Source organism: Stegostoma tigrinum, chromosome 15 (assembly GCF_030684315.1).
Source record: "Stegostoma tigrinum isolate sSteTig4 chromosome 15, sSteTig4.hap1, whole genome shotgun sequence".
Taxonomy (NCBI): domain Eukaryota; kingdom Metazoa; phylum Chordata; class Chondrichthyes; order Orectolobiformes; family Stegostomatidae; genus Stegostoma; species Stegostoma tigrinum.
In genome coordinates, this window is record NC_081368.1 from 1,100,736 (window position 1) to 1,121,744 (window position 21,009).

Consider the following 21,009-nt stretch of genomic DNA (forward strand, 5'->3'; position numbering starts at 1 on the left):
GGACAGAAATGACGTACTCCAAGGGGGCATAATTTTAAGGTGATTAGTGGAAGGTATTGGGGAGATGTCAGAGGTAGGTTCTGCACAGAGTGGTGGGTGTGTGGAATGCGCTGCCAGCAGTGGTAGTGGAGTCAGATACTTTAGAGACTATTCAGCGGCTCTTGGATAGGCACATGGAGGATAGTAAAATGTAGGGTATGCAGGGTAGATTGATCTTAGTAGGAAAACAGGTCAGCAAGACATCATGGGCCATAGGGGCTGTACTATTCTATGTAACAATTCTCTATTTTATCACATTTTTCATTTCAAAGGAGCAAAGTGATGGCTACACTTGCCTAAAGACAAGCAAAACTGTTTCACATTAAAAGTTGGCATTCCTGATGCAATACAAAATGGCAGTTAAATAATTATCAGAGATAATGGGAACTGCAGATGCTGGAGATTCCAAGATAATAAAATGTGAGGCTGGATGAACACAGCAGGCCAAGCAGCATCTCAGGAGCACAAAAGCTGACGTTTCGGGCCTAGACCCTTCATCAGAGAGGGGGATGGGGGGAGGGAACTGGAATAAATAGGGAGAGAGGGGGAGGCGGACCGAAGATGGAGAGTAAAGAAGATAGGTGGAGAGGGTGTAGGTGGGGAGGTAGGGAGGGGATAGGTCAGTCCAGGGAAGACGGACAGGTCAAGGAGGTGGGATGAGGTTAGTAGGTAGCTGGGGGTGCGGCTTGGGGTGGGAGGAAGGGATGGGTGAGAGGAAGGTTCTTCCTCTCACCCATCCCTTCCTCCCACCCCAAGCCACCTACTAACCTCATCCCACCTCCTTGACCTGTCCGTCTTCCCTGGACTGACCTATCCCCTCCCTACCTCCCCACCTACACCCTCTCCACCTATCTTCTTTACTCTCCATCTTCGGTCCACCTCCCCCTCTCTCCCTATTTATTCCAGTTCCCTCCCCCCATCCCCCTCTCTGATGAAGGGTCTAGGCCCGAAACGTCAGCTTTTGTGCTCCTGAGATGCTGCTTGGCCTGCTGTGTTCATCCAGCCTCACAGTTAAATAATTATGTTTGATGTGCAATGAATCTGCAAAATTGTTAGACAGATAGCAGGTAAAACTTAACACATACATTATTTTCTTGAATTCAATGATGCCAACAGATAAAATATTTTTGCTAGTATTTACTGAGGTAGGTAAAACAGATGTTGGGTGTTGAATGTTGGCGATGCATCAAGGTTAGACAAATGCATATTGGAAATTTAAATTAGAACCAGACAAAAATCATCAACTGATCAGTGGAGAAGCAAGCAATTTAAAGGTGAGACAGAGTATGGAAACAGTCCCTTTGGTCCGACTCATCCATGTTGACCAAGTTAGTACATAGAACAATACAGCACAGAACAGGCCCTTCAGCCCTCGATGTTGCGCCGACCTGTGAACTAATCTAAGCCCCTCTCCCTACACTATCCCATCATTATCCAGATGCTTGTCCAAGGTCTGTTTAAATGCCCCTAATGTGGCTGAGTTAACTACATTGGCTGACACGGCGTTCCACGCCCTTACCACTTTCTGAGTAAAGAACCTGCCTCTGACATCTGTCTTAAATCTATCACCCCTCAATTTGTAGCTATGCCCCCTTGTACAAGCTGAAGTCATCATCCTCGGAAAAAGACTCTCACTGTCCACCCTATCTAATCCTCTGATCATCTTGTATGTCTCTATTAAATCCCCTCTTAGCCTCCTTCTTTCCAATGAGAACAGGCCCAAGTCCCTCAGCCTTTCCTCACAAGGCCTTTGCCCCAGACCATGCATCATCCTGGCAAATCTCCTCTGTACCTTTTCCAATGTTTCCACATCCTTCCTGTAATTGGGGCGACCAGAACTGTACGCAATATTGCAAGTAAGGCCACACTAGCATTCTGTACAGTTGCAACATGACATCACTGCTCTGGAACTCAATCCCTCTACCAGTAAAACCTAACACACCGTATGCCTTTTTAACAGCACTATCAACCTGGGTGTCAACTTTCAGGGATCTACATACATGGACACCAAGATACCTCTGCACATCCAAACTACCAAGAATCTTTCTATTGACCCAGTGTTCTGCCTTCCTATTATTCTTCCCAAAGTGAATCACCTCACATTTATCCGCATTGAACTCCCATTTGCCACCTTTCAGCCCAATTCTGCAGTTTACCCAAGTCTTCCTGCAACATTCTTCCACTGTCCACCACTCCACCCACTTTAGTGTCATCTGCAAACTTACTAACCCATCCAACTATGCCTGCGTCCAAGTCATTTGTAAAAATGACAAACAGCAGTGGTCTCAAAACAGATCCTTGAGGCACACCACTAGTAACCGGACTCCAGACTGAATATTTTCCATCAGCCACCACTCGTTGCCTTCTCACAGAAAGCCAGTTTCTAATCCAAACTGCTAAATCTCCCTCAATCCCATGCCTCCATATTTTCTCCAATAGCCTACCATGTGGAATCTTATCAAAAGCTTTACTGAAGTCCATGTACACCATGTCAACTACCCTACCCTCATCCACATGCGTGGTCACCTTCTCAAAAAACTCAGAGGTTTGACAGACACAACCTGCCCTTGATGAATCCATGCTGACTATCTCCAATCAAATTGTTGCTTGCTAGATGATTATAAATCCTATCTCTTATAATCCTTTCCAAAACTTTTCCTACAACAAACGTAAGGCTCACAGGTCTACAATTAGCTGGGTCATCCCTACTGCCCTTCTTGAACAAGGGCACAACATTTGCAATCTTCCAGTCCTCTAGTACTAAACCTGTAGACAATGAGGGCTCAGAGATCAAGACCAAAGGCTCTGCCACCTCCTCCCTAGCTTCCCAGAGAACCGTCGGAAAAATCCCATCCGGCCCAGGGGATTTATCTACCTTCACACCTTCTAGAATTGACAACACTTCCTCCTTATTAATCTCAATCCTTTCAATTCTTTCAGTTTCCCAAACTAAACAAGTCTCACTTGCCTGTGTTTGGCTCATATTCCTCAAAATCTTTCATTTTTATCTACTCATCCAAATGTCTTTTAAAATGTCCTAACTGTACCTGCATTATTCACAAACAGCCCTGTGAGAAAAAGTAGCCCATCCGTCTCTTTTAAATCTTTCTCCTCTTACTTTAATATACTCCCTGGTTTTGAACTCACCCACCCAAGGACCTTTGCTAATCACCCTATCTTTGCCCCTCATGATGTTATAATCCTCTATAAACGCAGCCCTTAACCATCTGTGGTCCAGTGGAAAAAGCGTTCCTTCTTATAAACCAAACCCCAGTTCCAATAACATCCTGGTAAATCTTTTCTGAACCTTCTCCAACATAATAATATCCTTCCTACAGCAGGATGACCAACACTACATTGTACAATAAAAATAGCCTCAATGTCCTGTACAATCTCAACATGATGTCCCAATTCCTATACTCAATGGTCTGAGCAGTGAAAGCAAGTTAAATGCCTTCTTAAACACCGTCTACCTGTGATGCAACTTTCAATGAACCAGTACCTGAACCCCTACGTCTCTGTTTGACAACACACCCAGGGACCTACTGTTAATTGTATAAAGCCTGCCCTTGGTTGCTTTACTATAATGCAAAATATCTTGCACTTACCCAAATTAAACACTGCCTGCCACTTCCTAGCCCATTGGCCTAACTGATCACGATCCCTTCGTAATCTTGGATAACATTCTTTACTGTTGATTATACCACCAATTTGGTGGTCATCTGCAAATATATAACTGCGCCTCCTTAAATCTCATCTATGTCATTTATATAAATGACAAACAAAAGTGAACCCAGCACCGATCCCTGTGGAACACTGCTGGTTATAAACCACTAATCCGAAAAACAACCATTCACCACCACCCAATTTCCTGATATCAAACCAATTTTGTCTGAAATTGGCAAGCTTTCCCTGAATCCCACATGATCTAACTTTAGTAATTGACAAGGTTCCGCATGGTAAACGAAAGGCTTAACTATAGCCCATGTCGACAACATCTAACACTCTGCCCTCAATCTTTTTGGTTAAGTCCTCAAAATACTCAATCAAGATTGTGATTAGTGATTTCCCACACACAGCCATGTGACTATCCCTAATCCGTCTCTGCCTCTCCAAATGCATGTAAATCCTGTCCCTCAGAATCCCCCCCCAATAACTTAACCCACTGCTGATGTCAGACTTAGGGTCTACAATTCCCAGGCTTCCCTTGTAGCCTCTTATTTGCAGGCATAACATTAGCCATCTGCCAACCCTCCTACACCTCACCCGTGACTGTAGATGATACAAATATCTCTGCTAGGGGCCCTACAATTTCTTTAACTTCTCGCATATCCTGGGATATCCTTCTTCAGGTCCCAGAGATTTATTCACCTTTATCTTTTTTAACACCTCCAAGCAGTTCGTCTTCTGTAATGTGGTCTGTTTTCAAGACATCAATATTTCCGAATTCCCTCACCTCTATTTCTTTCTCCACATTAAAACCTGACACAAAATATTAGTTTAGTATCTCTCCCATCTCCCATGGTTCCACACATGGACGTTGTCGTGGATCTTTTAAGGGGTCTCGTTTTCTTCCCAGTTGCTCTTCATGTGTTTGTAGAATGTCGAGATTATCCTTAACCTTATACACTAAGGCTATCCCTGTTTTGACCTCCTGATTTCCCTCTTAGGAATGACCCTACACACCTTATACCCTTCAAGAGATTTAGCTGATCCCAGTTACAAATGACTAAAATATGGTTCCTTCTTATTACCGTCCAGAGCCTCAATATCTTTACGGATCCATTGTTCCCTACTCTTAACAACCTTACCCAACATTCTAACAGAAACACATTGCCTGTGAACTCTCGCATCTCACTTCTGAAAGTGTCCATGTGTCAGTTGTTCCGTTATCTGCAATTTATTTCAATCAACTCTTGAAACTTCCCATCTCACACCATCAAAATTAGCCTTATTCTAATTAAGAGCTTAAAATGTTATACTAGGCTTATCCTTTATTGTAACTACTTTAAAACTAGCAGAATTATGATCACTGGTCCCAAACATTCCAGAGACCCAGCTCATCTCAAATCCCAAGTGAACCAAGGATGAATGAAACAACCCCTACACACTCTACGCTCATAATTCATGTGTATGTATGAACAAGCAGCTATGACTTTCTCAGAAGCTTCAAAATCCAAAATACCTGTGATTTACAACTGCAACAACTTAGTCACAAACATTGTGAAACATGATTTTTGATCCCAAAATGCCGCTGGTATTTGAAAGAAAAGCAACTGCCCCTGGTTTTTCAAAATTTTGAAACATCACTTTTACTGATAAAGGTGATGAGATATGCAGATGCTGAAACAACGTGAATTATGTTCTTAAAATCAACGTTATTCTAAAAGCACATTTTGATATTGGAGTGTGAATTACACATTTTTCAGAGGATAATTTGATTGGGTGGCAAGAACATTCCAAATTGTTAGAGCGTGGACAGCTGAGGGAACAAAAAAAGTGGAAAGGAAAAAGCTCTCTGTTTGCTCTCAGCAGGAAGTATACTGTAACAGGATTCCTACAGTAGCCAAATCAGAAGCTGTGACAAGCTGAGCAAGATGGTGTCCCTTTAGGGAGGAGGTCAAATCAACACGAAGCAAGGGCAAACCGCAAGACCAAGATTGCTCTAAAGAGCTCCAATCCCAAAAGGGCAGATACAACATCATGATGAAATGAGCAAGAGGAGCTTATCGTAAAGCAAAATAGGCATAATGCAGGAGCTAACCACCCCCAAACCCCGCCCCAACCTTGATTCATATAGGGGTGGAAATTGCTACTGGCAGCCTGCAATTTTTCTTCAACGTTGTGACTGAATGCCCAAGCATTCCTTCTCTCCTGTGTTTTGAAGAGCGGGGTGTTAGTTTTATCTTAAATCGACCTGTTCAGAGATGTTACTATCCATCTCTGGAGCAGGCAGTACTTCAGCCCAGCCTCCTGACTCAGAGGCACTACCGTTGTGCCACAAGTATCTAAGATTCAGTGTTATGAAGTCAGAAAATTATCAGAAGCAGCAACGAGTACTGTGGCAGCACAAGATTACTGATGACATTACTACACTATCTACATTCCAATCTGCGTTCATTTTCTTACCCACAAGCAGACTTTGGAAAAACACTGAGTGAGACTATTACCATAGACTTAATTCCTGTGCATAGGGCATTAGGATTAAGTGCATTTTTAATTCCTCTGGTTCGTTCAGTTTGGTTCTTCACTTCATTTCTGAACTTTCTGCCTCCAAATGGATCTCATTTTCCTTCCTGTCACTCCCTCAACATTGATAATTCCAATCCAAATTCTTGTCATTGCATGTTGAGATAATTAGAGATGCTGAAAGATTGTGGCAAGCACTGATTCCACCTTCCTTACTAACACACATTTCTGAAATGCCCTTTGGCCCACAGTTTCTCCACCTCAGATACTAGTGTTACCTACAATTGGTCATTTCTATCCCAACATTGAAAACTCAACATTAGCTCTACGCTGCAAGCCTGATGGGTCCCTTCAAGCAATTAATCAAAAATCCATGAAACCTTATACACTCGAGCCATTTGACAGCACCATTGGGAAAGCCAGAACTCCTCAGCATGATTCTAACAAAAGGTCATTTATCTGAAATAGTAAATCTGTTTCTCTCTCCACGGATGCTGCCTGGCCTGCTGAGTATGTTCTTTCTAGATTAACATCCAAATTTTGAAGCATTTAGAAATGATGCTTTTTAAAACAAAAACTTTATAAACTAACACTAAACTTGGATGTGTGAATCAGACAAAGATCTGAAGTGAGTGTGAAGTAGAGGAAGACTCTCAGACCTGCTCTCCATTGTATCAGGGCAGTATGCACCCTGGAGTCTAACTACATTTACGCAGTTAATGCAAACTAACAGCTTTGTACTGGCAGTAAACTGAAAGTTATGAGGCCACTGCTTGGCTTTGATGATTTGCATTCACTAAATAAGAATATAAAACAGAATAGACTTGCACTGTAGGAAGGCCAAAAAGAGAGCCAATATTGGAATGGAAATACAATGCGAAGTTGTTGAAGTGGCCAGGGATGGACTGTTATGATAGAACAGAGAAAGTTCTGATCAGGATCAAGTCTATGCTGTACACCACTTCATGCCAACACTCAGTTCACTGTTTGCGGATTTAGAAAACAATGCTAATCCCGGGGAGGAACATTTCTCAGGAGGCATACGTTTAGCACAGTCTTCAAACATAACAACTCCCAATGCCCCTAGTTTACATTCTTTACCAGGTGCATTCTGTTGCCATGTTCTTTTGCTCAATGGAACAGAATTTGACTACATGCTTCATACCTGTTTACTGTGGACTTTGGATAGATGCATTGTAACAGTGGAAAATGGAAGATATTATAACTAGCTTAATTTTTTTTAGAAGTTATTTACTTTAAAATCCAGTTAAGAACTGCTACATGATTAAAGAAAACATAGAAAGAGTGGAGCAAGAGTGAGCCATTCAGTCCATCAAGCCCATTCCACCACTCATCATGGTCATAGCTAATCCCCTAACCATACCACTGCTCTCTTCCCATATCTCTTGACAATTTTAACTTCTAGAAATCTACTTATTTCTTTGAAAATATTCAGTGACTTCACCTCCACAGCCTTTGGGGGTGTAGAATTTGCCTCAAAGAGCCAGGGACCCAGGTTTAATTGCATCCTCAGGTGACTGTGTGGAGTTTGCACAATCTCCGTGTCTGCATGGGTTTGCTCTGGTTGTCCTGGTTTCCTCCCACAGTCCAAAGATGCGCAGGTTAGGTGGATTCATCACCCAAATTACCCATGGTGTCCAGGGATGTGCATGGTAGATTGGTTAGCCATGGGAAATGCAGGGTTACAGGGATAAGGTGAGGGTCAGCGCAGACTCATTAGGCCAAAATGCCTCTTTCTGTGCTGTAGGGGCTCTATGAAAGGTTGGACAAACTTGGATGGTTATAATGAGAACATCAGAGGGTGACCTGATAGAAGTATATAAAATTACAGAAGTATGGATAGGGTAGATACTCGGAGTCTCTTTCCCAGGATTGAAATGTCAAATACTAGGGGACACAGGTTTAAGGTGAGGGGGAAAGTTTAAAGGTGGTGTGCACGGCAGATTTCTTTTGAAACAGAGGGAGATTGGTGCCTGGGTTGCACTGTTTAGACAAATGGTACCAGATACATTAGCAATGTTTAACAGGCATTTGGACAGACAAGAACAGGCAATGAGGGATAGTAAGAACTGCAGATGTTGGAGTCAGAGTTAACAGTGTGGAGCTGCAGGAGCACACGAGGCCAGAAAGCAGAGGAGCAAGAAAGTTGACGTTTCTCGTCAGGATCCTTCTTCAGAAACGGGGAAGGGGAAGGGAGCTTGGAGAGAGGAGGGGTGGGGCTCGGGCAGGTAGGTGGCATGGCAACAGGTGAGTCCAGGTAGGTAGTGGAGGAGATTGGTTGGTAAGGTGGGAGGAGCAGATAGGTGGGAGAGACGACGGACAGGTTTTGTCAGGTCAAGAAGGTGGGAATGACATGAAAGGTCGTCAGAGGTGGTGGCTGGGTGGGGAAATTTTGGAACTAATAACATCCACATTGAGACCTCTGGGTAGTAGGTCCCTGAGGCAGAATATGAGGTGCTGCTCCTCCAGTTTCCAGGTGGCATCATTGTGACACTCGCATTCCCCACACAGATGGCCTAAAAGTCCTCCACATCTTCCTCTCCTGCAGGCTCAACGGACCACCCCTCCACTAACACCCTCATCCACTTTACCAAACTTATCCTCACCCTTAGCAACTTCTCCTTCAACTCCTCCCACTTCCTACAGACCTACCTGCCTCTTTGTAGGATATGTGGAATATTTCCTCTTCTGCAGCTACACTGGCACTATCCTCCGCCTCTTCCTCCACTACATTGATGGCCGTAACAGTGCTGCCTCACACTCCCACAAGGAGTTTGAACAATTCATCAACCTTACTAATACCATTCACCACAACCTCAAGTTCACCTGGACCATCTCTGATACCTCTCTCTCTTTCCTGGACACCTCTGTCTCCATCTCTGGTGACCGCCTCGAAACTGAAATGTATTTCAAGCCCACCAACTCCCACTGCACCTCTTCTCAGTCACCTTCCTGCAAGAATGCGATCCCCTACTCCCAATTCCTCCATCTTTGCTGCATCTGCTCCCAAGATGGGGCGTTCCATTCCCGAACATCCCAGATGTCCCGTGATTTCAAAGACCACAACCCCCCACGACTAACCCTTCGGTGGTCGAGAATGCTCTCTATCGCATCTCGCGTTTCCTGCAGAACACCTACGCTCGGTTCGCAGACCGCTTTGCAGAACATCTACGCTCAGTTTGCAACAAACAACTGCACCTCCCAGTCGCGAACCATTTCAACTCCTCTTTGCATTCCTCAGATGTCATGTCCATCCTGGGCCTTCTGCAGTGCCACAATGATATCACCTGAAGGTTGCAGGAACAGCAACTCATATTCTGCTTAGGAATCCTGCAGCCCAATGGTATCAATGTGGATTTCACCAGCTTCAAAATCTCCTCTCCCCCCACTGATTCCCAAAACCAGCCCAGCTCGTCCCCGCCTCCCTAACCTGTTCTTCCTCTCACCTATCCCCTCCTCCCATCTCAAGCCGCACCTCCATTTCTGACCTCTTAACCTTATCCCGCCTCCTTGACCTGTCCATCGTCCCAGAACTGACCTATCCCCTGCCTACCTCCCCACCTAACCCCACCGCTACAGGCTCCATCTTCTCCTTTATCCATCTTCGATCCGCCTCCCCCTCTCTCCCTATTTATTTCAGAACACTCTCCCCATCCCCCTTTCCTGATGAAGGGTCTAGGCCCGAAACGTCAGCTTTTGTGCTAAGATGCTGCTTGGTCTGCTGTGTTCATTCAGGTCTACACTTTGTTATCTCCGATTCTCCAGAATCTGCAGTTCCCATTATCTCTATGGCACAGAGATATACAATTCGACCACTTGTAAAATTTGCCCTATACCAACTGCACCAGAATCACTGCCTTGAACTCTGCAAAGCTTTCTATACGTCAGACTATGATGTGAACTCACACATCCTGTAAAAGGTGCAGAGGTAATCCCCTTAGGTAAGACAGCTGTTAAATCTTTCAGACAATACTTTGCTGACTTGGATGTTGAAGCTAACATTCCAAAAGATAAAATCTGACACAGAATATTAAACATTCAGAAACGAGGAGACACCTGATCAATTAAAGTGAGAATAATCCAATCCCTGCTGTTTGGAAGCGAGAATGCAACATTTGAATAAAGTAAAACAGTACGCTTGCGTGTCCATAACACTCAGGCAGTTTCTGGCAACTCCAAACACAGCTCTAGAAAAATGAAGCCTGGTTAACGTTCCAAGATTCAGCACAAAAATCTGAACCCTCTACAACCACATCAACAACCAAATCATTTTCATCCTCAACATCATTGCCCCAGAATTTCTAGTACTGACTTTACATTCTGATTAACAGTTTAACTTCCTGCACTTTTCTTTTAAAAATAAAAAACTTCATTCATTGCTGGTTTGAGTGTATTTGTGATGAATGGTAATCATTCATAGCTGTCTGCAGGGTCTTGCCCATAAAGTGAGACAGCACAGGAGGGCACCATTTCCCTGATATGCCTGTGCCAATTAATCCCACACAACTACTCCTTCCAAATAAATTTCCTCCTTTCAGAACATTGCCCTTCTGAAATGTATTCACAAATCTTTTCAGACAGCACATTCCAGTCACGCTAAAGAGTTTTAAAAAAAACAATTCTGCTCAGGCTATTTTTGACAATTGTCCTCATTTCCCCTAAGCAGGAACAATGTCTCCATCAACTAAAATTTCTGTTAAATCCCAAACTCAGCCTCCCTAATGTACATAGAAGTTGCAAGAGGTCCAAACAAACATGCACAGGACACCATGGTGGGGGGGAAAAAAATCCCACGGTAACAGTTGTCTCCCAGGAAGGGTTAGCAGTCTCACACAGTGGTTGCCCAAAAGGGTCACCACCCTGAGGGAGGGGGGTCATTTGGCCATCAAGTCCACATCGACCCGTTGCAGAACATTCCACCCAAACCATACCCCCTACCCAGTCACTATAAGCCATGTACATCCCTGAACACTATGGGCAATTTAGCCCAGACAATCCACCTACCTGCACATCTTTGGACTATGGGAGGAAGCCAGAGCACCTCGCTGTCTGTGTGTGTTTCCTCACGGTGCTCTGCTTTCGAACACACAGTCCAAAGATGTGCAGGTTAGGTGGATTGGCCACTCTGTATTGACAATAATGATCAGAGATGTGTGTGTTGGATGGACTGGCCATGGCAAATGCAGGGTTACAGGGATGGAATGGGGGTGGAATGCTCTTCGGAGAGTCGGTGTGACCTTGTTGGCCTGTTTCCACACTGCAGTGATTCTAATCTATACCACCTGGTGGAAACCCAAAGAGGCACAGGGAGAATGTGCAAGATGCACACAGTCAGTTGCTCAAGGGAGGCATTATGCCAGGATCCCCAGCTCTGGTGATGCTAGGGTTCGGGGAGGGTTGCTACCCTCAAATTAAGAATCATGAGGGGTGGTGAGGGCAGTAAGGGAGGAGGGTGAGGGGGGTAAGAGAAGACAGGGCATTGCTGGTTAGGGAGAAGGCAGTAAGGGGGCAGGGCAAAAAAAGTACCCCCACGCCTCTCAGGCAACAGTTATTGGGGTGGGGGTGGGGGGAGAGTGACCGTCTCCATTAAATCAGAGCAGCCGCCCCAGTGCCCTCCACACCCGAGGAGATCAGTATCTCTCCAAACTCTAGCCCCTCCCCCATTAAATATATCCATCCCACACAAAGATTTACCCCGGGGTGGGGTAAAAGCCCCTTACCACGCCGGGCCCGGGTATAACACTCCCCCGGGATGGGGTAAAAACCCCTTACCGCGCTGGGCCCGGGTATAACACCCCCCGGGATGGGGTAAAAGACCCTTACCGCGCTGGGCCCGGGTATAACACTCCCCCGGGATGGGGTAAAAACCCCTTACCGCGCTGGGCCCGGGTATAACACTCCCCCGGGATGGGGTAAAAGCCCCTTACCGCGCCGGGCCCGGGTATAACACTCCCCCGGGATGGGGTAAAAGCCCCTTACCGCGCTGGGCCCGGGTATAACACCCCCCGGGGTGGGGTAAAAGCCCCTTACCACGCCGGGCCCGGGTATAACACTCCCCCGGGATGGGGTAAAAACCCCTTACCGCGCTGGGCCCGGGTATAACACCCCCCGGGATGGGGTAAAAGACCCTTACCGCGCTGGGCCCGGGTATAACACTCCCCCGGGATGGGGTAAAAACCCCTTACCGCGCTGGGCCCGGGTATAACACTCCCCCGGGATGGGGTAAAAACCCCTTACCGCGCTGGGCCCGGGTATAACACTCCCCCGGGATGGGGTAAAAGACCCTTACCGCGCTGGGCCCGGGTATAACACCCCCCGGGATGGGGTAAAAGCCCCTTACCGCGCCGGGCCTGGGTGTAACACTCCCCGGGATGGGGTAAAAGCCCCTTACCGCGCTGGGCCCGGGTATAACACCCCCCGGGTGGGGGTAAAAGCCCCTTACCGCGCTGGGCTCGGGTATAACACCCCCCGGGTGGGGGTAAAAGCCCCTTACCGCGCTGGGCCCGGGTTTACCCCCCCCCGGTGGGATAAACGCCCCTTACCGCGCTGGGCCCGAAGCCCCTTCAGAGAAATCCCGCCATCCGCCATCTCCCCGGCTGCAGCGCCACGCATGCGCACTCACAAAAAGAGGGGGATGGAGACAGATAAGAAAATGTGGAGCTGGATCAGGGATAACGGGGACTGCAGATACTGGAGATTCAGAGGTAACAAAATGTGGAGCTGGATCAGGGATAACGTGGACTGCAGATACTGGAGATTCAGAGATAACCATCCAGCCTCACATTTTGTTAGGGGATGGCCCTCTCTGATGAAGGGTCTAGGCCCGAAACGTCAGCTTTTGTGCTCCTGAGATGCTGCTTGGCCTGCTGTGTTCATCCAGCCTCACATTTTGTTATCTTGGAATCTCCAGTATCTGCAGTTCCCATTACCTCGGGATAGAGGTAGATAGGTTCGTAGATAGATAGATAAATGGAGGGAGGGAGGGAGGGAGGAGGGAGGGAGGGAGGGAGGAGAGAGGAAGAGGGGGAAGGGGGGGCGGGGAGGGGGGGCGAAGGAGGGGGGGGCGAGGCGAGGAGGGGGGGGCGAGGGGGGGGGCGCGGGGAGGGGGGGGCGAAGGGGGGGGCGCGGGGAGGGGGGGGCGAAGGGGGGGCGCGGGGAGGGGGGGGGCGAAGGGGGGGCGCGGGAAGGGGGGGCGCGGGAGGGGGGGGCGCGGGGAGGGGGGGGCGAAGGGGGGGGCGCGGGGAGGGGGGGGCGCGGGGAGGGGGGGGCGAAGGGGGGGGCGCGGGGAGGGGGGGGCGCGGGGAGGGGGGGGCGCGGGGAGGGGGGGCGAAGGGGGGGGCGGGGAGGGGGGGCGAAGGGGGGGGCGGGGAGGGGGGGCGAAGGGGGGGGCGGGGAGGGGGGGGCAAGGGGGGGGGGCGGGGAGGGGGGGGGCAAGGGGGGGGGGCGGGGAGGGGGGGGCAAGGGGGGGGGCGGGGAGGGGGGGGCAAGGGGGGGGGGGCGGGGAGGGGGGGGCGAAGGGGGGGGCGGGGGAGGGGGGGGGCGAAGGGGGGGGCGGGGAGGGGGGGGGCGCGGAGGGGGGGGCGAAGGGGGGGCGGGGAGGGGGGGGCGAAGGGGGGGGCGGGGAGGGGGGGGCGAAGGGGGGGGCGGGGGGGGGCGGGCGAGGGGGGGAGCGGCGAGGGGGGGCGAGGGGGGAGCGGGGAGGGGGGGGCGAGGGGGAGCGGGGAGGGGGAGGCGAGGGGGGAGCGGGGAGGGGAGGCGAGGGGGGAGCGGGGAGGGGGGGGCGAGGGGGGAGCGGGGAGGGGGGGGGCGAGGGGGGGAGCGGGGAGGGGGGGGGAGGGGGGGGAGGGGGGGGCGAGGGGGGAGCGGGGAGGGGGAGGGGAGGGGGGGGCGAGGGGGGAGCGGGGAGGGGGGGGGCGAGGGGGGAGCGGGGAGGGGGAGCGGGGAGGGGGGCGAGGGGGGAGCGGGGAGGGGGGGGCGAAGGGGGGGGGGCGGGGAGGGGGGGCGAGGGGGGAGCGGGGAGGGGGGGGCGAAGGGGGGGGGCGGGGAGGGGGGGCGAGGGGGGGAGCGGCGAGGGGGGGCGAGGGGGGGAGCGGCGAGGGGGGGCGAGGGGGGGAGCGGCGAGGGGGGGCGAGGGGTGGAGCGGCGAGGGGGGGGCGAGGGGGGAGCGGGGAGGGGGGGGCGAGGGGGGAGCGGGGAGGGGGGGCGAGGGGGGAGCGGGGAGGGGGGGGCGAGGGGGGAGCGGGGAGGGGGGGGCGAGGGGGGAGCGGGGAGGGGGGCGAGGGGGGGGCGAGGGGGGGGCGAGGGGGGTGCGGGGAGGGGGGGTGAGGGGGGTGCGGGGAGGGGGGGGCGAGGAGGGGGGGCGAGGGGGGAGCGGCGAGGGGGGGCGAGGGGGGGAGCGGCGAGGGGGGGCGAGGGGGGAGCGGGGAGGGGGGGGCGAGGGGGGAGCGGGGAGGGGGGGCGAGGGGGGAGCGAGGGGGGGGCGAGGGGGGAGCGGGGAGGGGGGGGGCGAGGGGGGAGCGGGGAGGGGGGGGCGAGGGGGGAGCGGGGAGGGGGGGGCGAGGGGGGAGCGGGGGGGGGGGGCGAGGGGGGAGCGGGGAGGGGGGGGCGAGGGGGGAGCGGGGAGGGGGGGCGAGGGGGGAGCGGGGAGGGGGGGCGAGGGGGGGGGGGCGAGGGGGGTGCGGGGAGGGGGGGCGAGGGGGGGGGGGCGAGGGGGGTGCGGGGAGGGGGGGCGAGGGGGGTGCGGGGAGGGGGGGCGAGGAGGGAGCGGGGAGGTGGGGCGAGGGGGGGGGCGAGGGGGGGGGCGAGGGGGGGGGCGAGGGGGGGGGCGAGGGGGGAGCGGGGAGGGGGGGGCGAGGGGGGAGCGGGGAGGGGGGGCGAGGGGGGAGCGAGGGGGGGGCGAGGGGGGAGCGGGGAGGGGGGGGCGAGGGGGGAGCGGGGAGGGGGGGGCGAGGGGGGAGCGGGGAGGGGGGGGCGAGGGGGGAGCGGGGGGGGGGGCGAGGGGGGAGCGGGGAGGGGGGAGCGGGGAGGGGGGGCGAGGGGGGAGCGGGGAGGGGGGGGGGCGAGGGGGGGGGGCGAGGGGGGTGCGGGGAGGGGGGGCGAGGGGGGTGCGGGGAGGGGGGGCGAGGAGGGAGCGGGGAGGTGGGGCGAGGGGGGGGCGAGGGGGGGGGCGAGGGGGGGGGCGAGGGGGGTGCGGGGAGGGGGGGGGCGAGGGGGGGGGCGAGGGGGGGGGCGAGGGGGGGGGCGAGGGGGGTGCGGGGAGGGGGGGGGCGAGGAGGGAGCGGGGAGGGGGGGCGAGGGGGGCGGGGAGGGGGGGCGAGGGGGGGGCGGGGAGGGGGGGCGAGGGGGGAGTGGGGGCGAGGCGGGGCGAGGAGGGGCGAGGGCAGGGGGAGGGGAGGGGAGGGGACGGGGAGTGGAGAGGAGGGGACGGGGAGGGGAGGGGAGGGGTGGAGGGGGGGAGGGGAGGGGGAGAGGGGGGAGGGAGGGAGGGGAGGGGGGGAGGGGGGGAGGGGGGAGGGGAGGGGGGGAGGGGGGGAGGGGAGGGGGAGGGGAGGGGAGGTGCGGGGGGGAGGGGAGGGGAGGTGCGGGGGGGAGGGGAGGGGAGGTGCGGGGGGGAGGGGAGGGGAGGTGCGGAGGGGGGGAGGGGAGGGGGGAGGGGAGGGGAGGGGTGCGGAGGGGGGGAGGGGAGGGGTGCGGAGGGGGGGAGGGGAGGGGTGCGGAGGGGGGGAGGGGAGGGGAGGGGTGCGGAGGGGGGGAGGGGAGGGGAGGGGAGGGGAGGGGGGGAGGGGAGGGGGGGGAGGGGGAGGGGGGGAGGGGAGGGGAGGGGGGAGGGGGGGGGGAGGGGGAGGGGGGGAGGGGAGGGGAGGGGGGAGGGGAGGGGAGGGGGGAGGGGAGGGGAGGGGAGGGGGGGAGGGGAGGGGAGGGGAGGGGAGGGGGGGAGGGGAGGGAGGGGGGGTGGAGGGGGGGAGGGGGGGGAGGGGGGGTGGAGGGGGGGAGGGGAGGGAGGGGGGGTGGAGGGGGGGGAGGGGAGGGAGGGGAGGGGAGGGGGGGGAAGCGAGGGGGAGAGGAGTGGGGAGGGGGAGAGGGGAGGAGGGAGCGGGAGGGGGGGAGCGGGAGGGGTGGTGGAGGGTGGGGAGGGGGGAGGGGGAGGGGGGGACGGGGGGGAAGGGGGGAGGGGGGCAGGGGGGCGGGCGGGGAGGGAGGGGAGGGTGGAGGGGGGTGGGGCGCGGGGGGAGGGGGAGGGTGGGGCGGGAGTGGAAGGGGGAAGAGGGGGGAGGCGGTGGGGGGGAGCGAGGGGGAGAGGGGGGAGGGTGGGAGGGGAGGGAGTGGGAGGGGAGGGAGCGGGAGGGGGAGGGGGGGAGCGAGCGGGGAGGAGGGGGGAGCGGGAGGGGGAGGAGGGGGGAGCGGGAGGGGGAGGGGGGGTGCGGGAGGGGGGAGGGGGAGCGGGAGGGGTGGTGGAGGGTGGGGAGGGGGGGAGAAGGGGGAGGGGGGAAGGGGGGGAGGGGGAGGCGGGCGGGCAGGGGGAGGGGGAGGGGAGGGGACGGGGGGAGGGGACGGGGGGAGGGGGAGGGGTGGGGACGGGGGGAGGGGGAGGGGACGGGGGGGAGGGGACGTGGGGGAGGGGAGGGGGCGGGGAGGGGGAGGGGAGGGGCGGGGAGGGGGAGGGAGGGGGGGAGGGGCGGGGAGGGGGAGGGAGGAGGGGTGGGGAGGGGGAGGGGGAAGGGGAGGGGAGGGGAGGGGAGGGGAGAGGTGGGGAGGGGAGCGGGAGGGAGGAGGGGCGGGGAGGGGGAGGGGGAAGGGGCGGGGAGGTGGGGAGGGGCGGGCAGGGGAAGGGGGGTAGCTAAATCGAGAGACGGAGGGAGAAGTAAATGGAGGGAGTGGGAATGAGGGAGAGAGGAGGAAATAAATGGCAAGTAGTGGAGTTAAATGGAGAGGGTGAGGCGGAAACAAATGGAGAGTGAGTGAGTGAGTGACGAAGACGTAAATAAATGTGGGGAGTGTGTGGTGAGAGAGAGGCAGAAATACGTTGTGGGTGTAGGAGCATTGGGTGTTAAATAACTGCACAGAGACCTCACAGAGGCTGGATTCCCATCACTAATCGCCCTCTTTTTCACAATAGTTTAGCCTCTGACACAAACACTGCGTCTCACTGAGCCAGGCATTCAGGATCTCAGTATCCCTCACATTCCCTCAGATTGTGTATCTTCTCTAAAACGTGGCTCAATGCCTCCGCATTCCCTATTTGGCCTCCCAGACAGTGTTCTAACTTGTATTTACCTGCAGCTAGTATTAAAGCCCTCTGCTAAATGCAGCCCAACCTACGGATGGCAATGTATTATCATTATCAGAGAGACATACAGTATGGAAACAGACCCTTCAGTCCAACCAGTCCATGCCGACCATTATCCCAAAATAAACTAGTCCCACCTGCTTGCCCCTGGTGCATATCCCTCCAAATCTTTCCTATTCATATATCCATCCAAATGTTTGAAAATATTGTAAAATTACCCACATCCACCACTTTGTCAGGAAGTTCATTCCACATGCGAACCACCCTCTGGGTAAAAAAATTCCCCTGTTATGTCTTTTTTAAGTCTCACTCTCGTGTCCCTTAAAAAAGTGCCCCCTAGTCTTGAAATTCTTCATGTTAGGGAAATGACAACTACCCTACTCTATCTATACCGCACATTATTTTATAAATTTCTGTCAGGTCACCCCTCAACAACCTATGCTCCAGTGGACAAAGATCCTAACCTATCCAGCTTTTCCTTATTATTCAAACCTTCCATATCTGGCAACATCCTGGTAAATCTCTTCTGGAGCTTGATAATACCCTTCCTATAACAACATGAACTGGACACAGTATTCCAGAAGAGGTCTCACCAATGTCCTGTGCAACCTCAACATAGGGTGATAGAGCAAACAGCATGGAAACAGGCCCTTTAGTCCAAACTGGTCCATGCTGACATTGGTGCCACTCCGCCAGTTCCAATTACCCGCATTTGGTCCATATCCATCTAAACCCTTTCCCGTCATGTACCTATCCAAATGTTTTTTTAAATGTTGCTATTGTACCTGCCTCGACCACTTTCTCTGGCAGCCCATTCCATATACGTACCACTCTCTGTGTGAAGAAGTTTCCCCTCAGGCCCTCCTTAAACCTCCCCTCTCTCACCTTAAACCTGTTCCCTCTAGTTTTCAATTCCCTATCCCTGGGAAAAAGACTATATGCATTAATCTTTCTATTTATGTTCCTCATGATATTATACCCCTCACTTAGGTCACCCCTCATTTTCCTATGTTCCGAGGAATAAAGCCCTAATCTGTCCAACCTCTCCCTGTAACTCAGGCCTACAAGTCCCGGCAACGTGCTTGTAAATATTCTTTGCACACTTTCTAGTTTAACTATGTCTTTCCTAAAACAGGGTGACTAAAACTGTACACAGTACTCTGTGTGGCCTCACCAACAACTTATACAACCGTAACATAATGTCCCAACTCCTATACTCAATGCCTCAATCAATAAAGACCAGCATGCTAAATGCCTCTTCACCACCCTGTCAACCTGTGAAGCCACTTTCAGAGAACTATGTACTTGTACTCCTAGGTTGCTCTGCTCAACAACACTCACCAGGACCTTACTATTTACTGGAGAAGGCCTACCTTGGTTTGACTTTCCAACGGGCAGCACCTCACCCTTATCTGTATTGAATTGCATTTGCCAACCCTCAGCCCATTTCTACATTTGATCAAGATCCCTCTGGAATGTTTGATAGCCTTCTTCGCTATCAGTGATACCTCCTAATTTTGTGTCATCTACAAAATTACTAATCATACCTTGTAATCCACACCCTGATCATTTACGTAAATAACAAATAACTAAGGTCCCAGCACCAACCCCTGTGGCACACCACTGGTCAGAGGCCTCCAGTCCGAGAAACAATCTTCGACCATCATCCTCTGCTTCCTACCATTGAGCCAATTTTGAATCCAATCAGCTAGCTCTCCCTGGATCCCATGCAACCTAATTTTCATGACTAGCCTGCCATGCAGGACCTTCTCAAAGGACTTACTAAAGTCTACATAGACGACATCCACTGCCATACCCTCATCCATCCTCTTGGTTACCTCTTCGAAAAACTGCAAAAGATTTGTCACACATGACTTACTGCACACAATCCATGCTGAATATCCCTGATCAGACCTTGACTATCCAAATATTGGTTGATGTTGTTCCTGAGTATCCTCTCCAATAACTTGCCTCCTACTGATGTCAGACTCACTGGCCTGCAGTTCCCTGGCTTGTCTTTGCTACCTTTCTTAAACAATGGAACAACATTAGCCACCCTCCAGTCTTCTGGAGCTTCACCAGTGGCTAAAATGAAGCAAAACTCCCTGCAAGGGCCTCTGCTATTTCTTCCCTCGTCTCCCACAAAGTCTAAGGAAGGACTTGATCAGGCCCAAGGAATTTATCCACCTTAATGTGCTTTAAGGCTGCAAACACCTCCTCTCTGATAATGTGTAGCAGTCCAAAACATCCCCACTTGTTTCTCCCTCATTTCCTTAGCATCCATGATTCCCTCCTCAGCAAACACTGATCCATCTCATTTCCTCTTATTGCTCTTCTGATTTCCCTCTTAAGTGTGCTCCTTCACTTTTTATAGTCATCTAGGGATTCATGTGAGTCCGATAGTTCAAACCCAATGTATGTCTTCCTCTTTTTCCTGACCAGAGGCTCAATATCTCTCATCAGTCTGGATGCCTGAACCTGCCAGCTTTTCCCTTCACCCTCACAGGGACATACTGTCCCTGGCCTCTTGATATCACATTTTAAAGGCCTCCCATTTGCCAGTCGTTTCTTTTCCTTCAAACTGACTCACCCAATCTGCTAGATCCTGCCTAATAGCCCCAAAATTGGCCCTGGTCCAGTTCAGCATCTTAATGTTCCAACTCTTGTACTCATAGGACTGAGCAATTAAGGCAAGTGTGCCAAACACCTTCTGTTTGTCTGTATGTGACACAAACTTTAAAGAAATATGTACCTGAACCCCTAGGTCCCTCTGTTCTACAGCACTGCCCAAGGCCTGGCCAATAATTGTATAAGCCCTACCCTTGTTTGTTGTACCAAAATGCAATACCTCATATTTAACCAGATTGCCCCTTTTGAGAAGACCATATAGGGGTTTGTGATCTGTGATTATTTCAAATTCTCATCCATTAAGGTTTCAGTGGAACTTGCTGACTCAGAATTTGACTGCCAATCCTTCTTTCTCTATCAGGATATATTTACACTCTGCATTAGCCAAAGTCCTGTGTACATACACTATTGGGCATTCCTTTCCATTGGCTCACCATTGAGCTAACACCATTGTGAGGGGAGGCATCAGATGTCAATACTAGAGATAATGGGAACTGCAGATGCTGGAGAATCCAAGATAATAAAATGTGAGGCTGGATGAACACAGCAGGCCCAGCAGCATCTCAGGAGCACAAAAGCTGACGTTTCGGGCCTAGGCTTATAAGATGTTGCTTGGTCAGATGTCAATACCAGATCTTTCTTAGGATCATAATATGCCCATACATTGGATGATGACAGGAACAGAAACAGAAGTTGCGGGAAAAGCTCAGCAAGTCTGGCAGCATTTGAGATGAAAAAATCAGAGTGAATGTTTCAGGTCCGCTGATCATTCCTCAGAAGCACCTTCTGTTTTTGCTCTTGATTTACAGCATCTGCAGTTTTATCAGTTTTTACTTTCCTAGCAG

General features: G+C 52.9%; 1 protein-coding gene across 7 annotated transcripts in view; it reads right to left on the minus strand.

Moving 5' to 3' along the window:
• map7d3 (MAP7 domain containing 3) overlaps positions 1-12,883 on the minus strand; it is a 112,817-nt gene extending 99,934 nt beyond the window's left edge. For all 7 annotated transcript variants that reach the window (XM_059651315.1, XM_059651312.1, XM_059651314.1 and 4 more), the window contains exon 1: positions 12,792-12,883. In XM_059651315.1, the coding sequence (XP_059507298.1) occupies positions 12,792-12,861 (70 nt within the window). In that variant the 5' untranslated portion in view covers positions 12,862-12,883. The remainder of the gene's footprint in view (positions 1-12,791) is intronic.
• Positions 12,884-21,009: the final 8,126 nt, after the last annotated feature.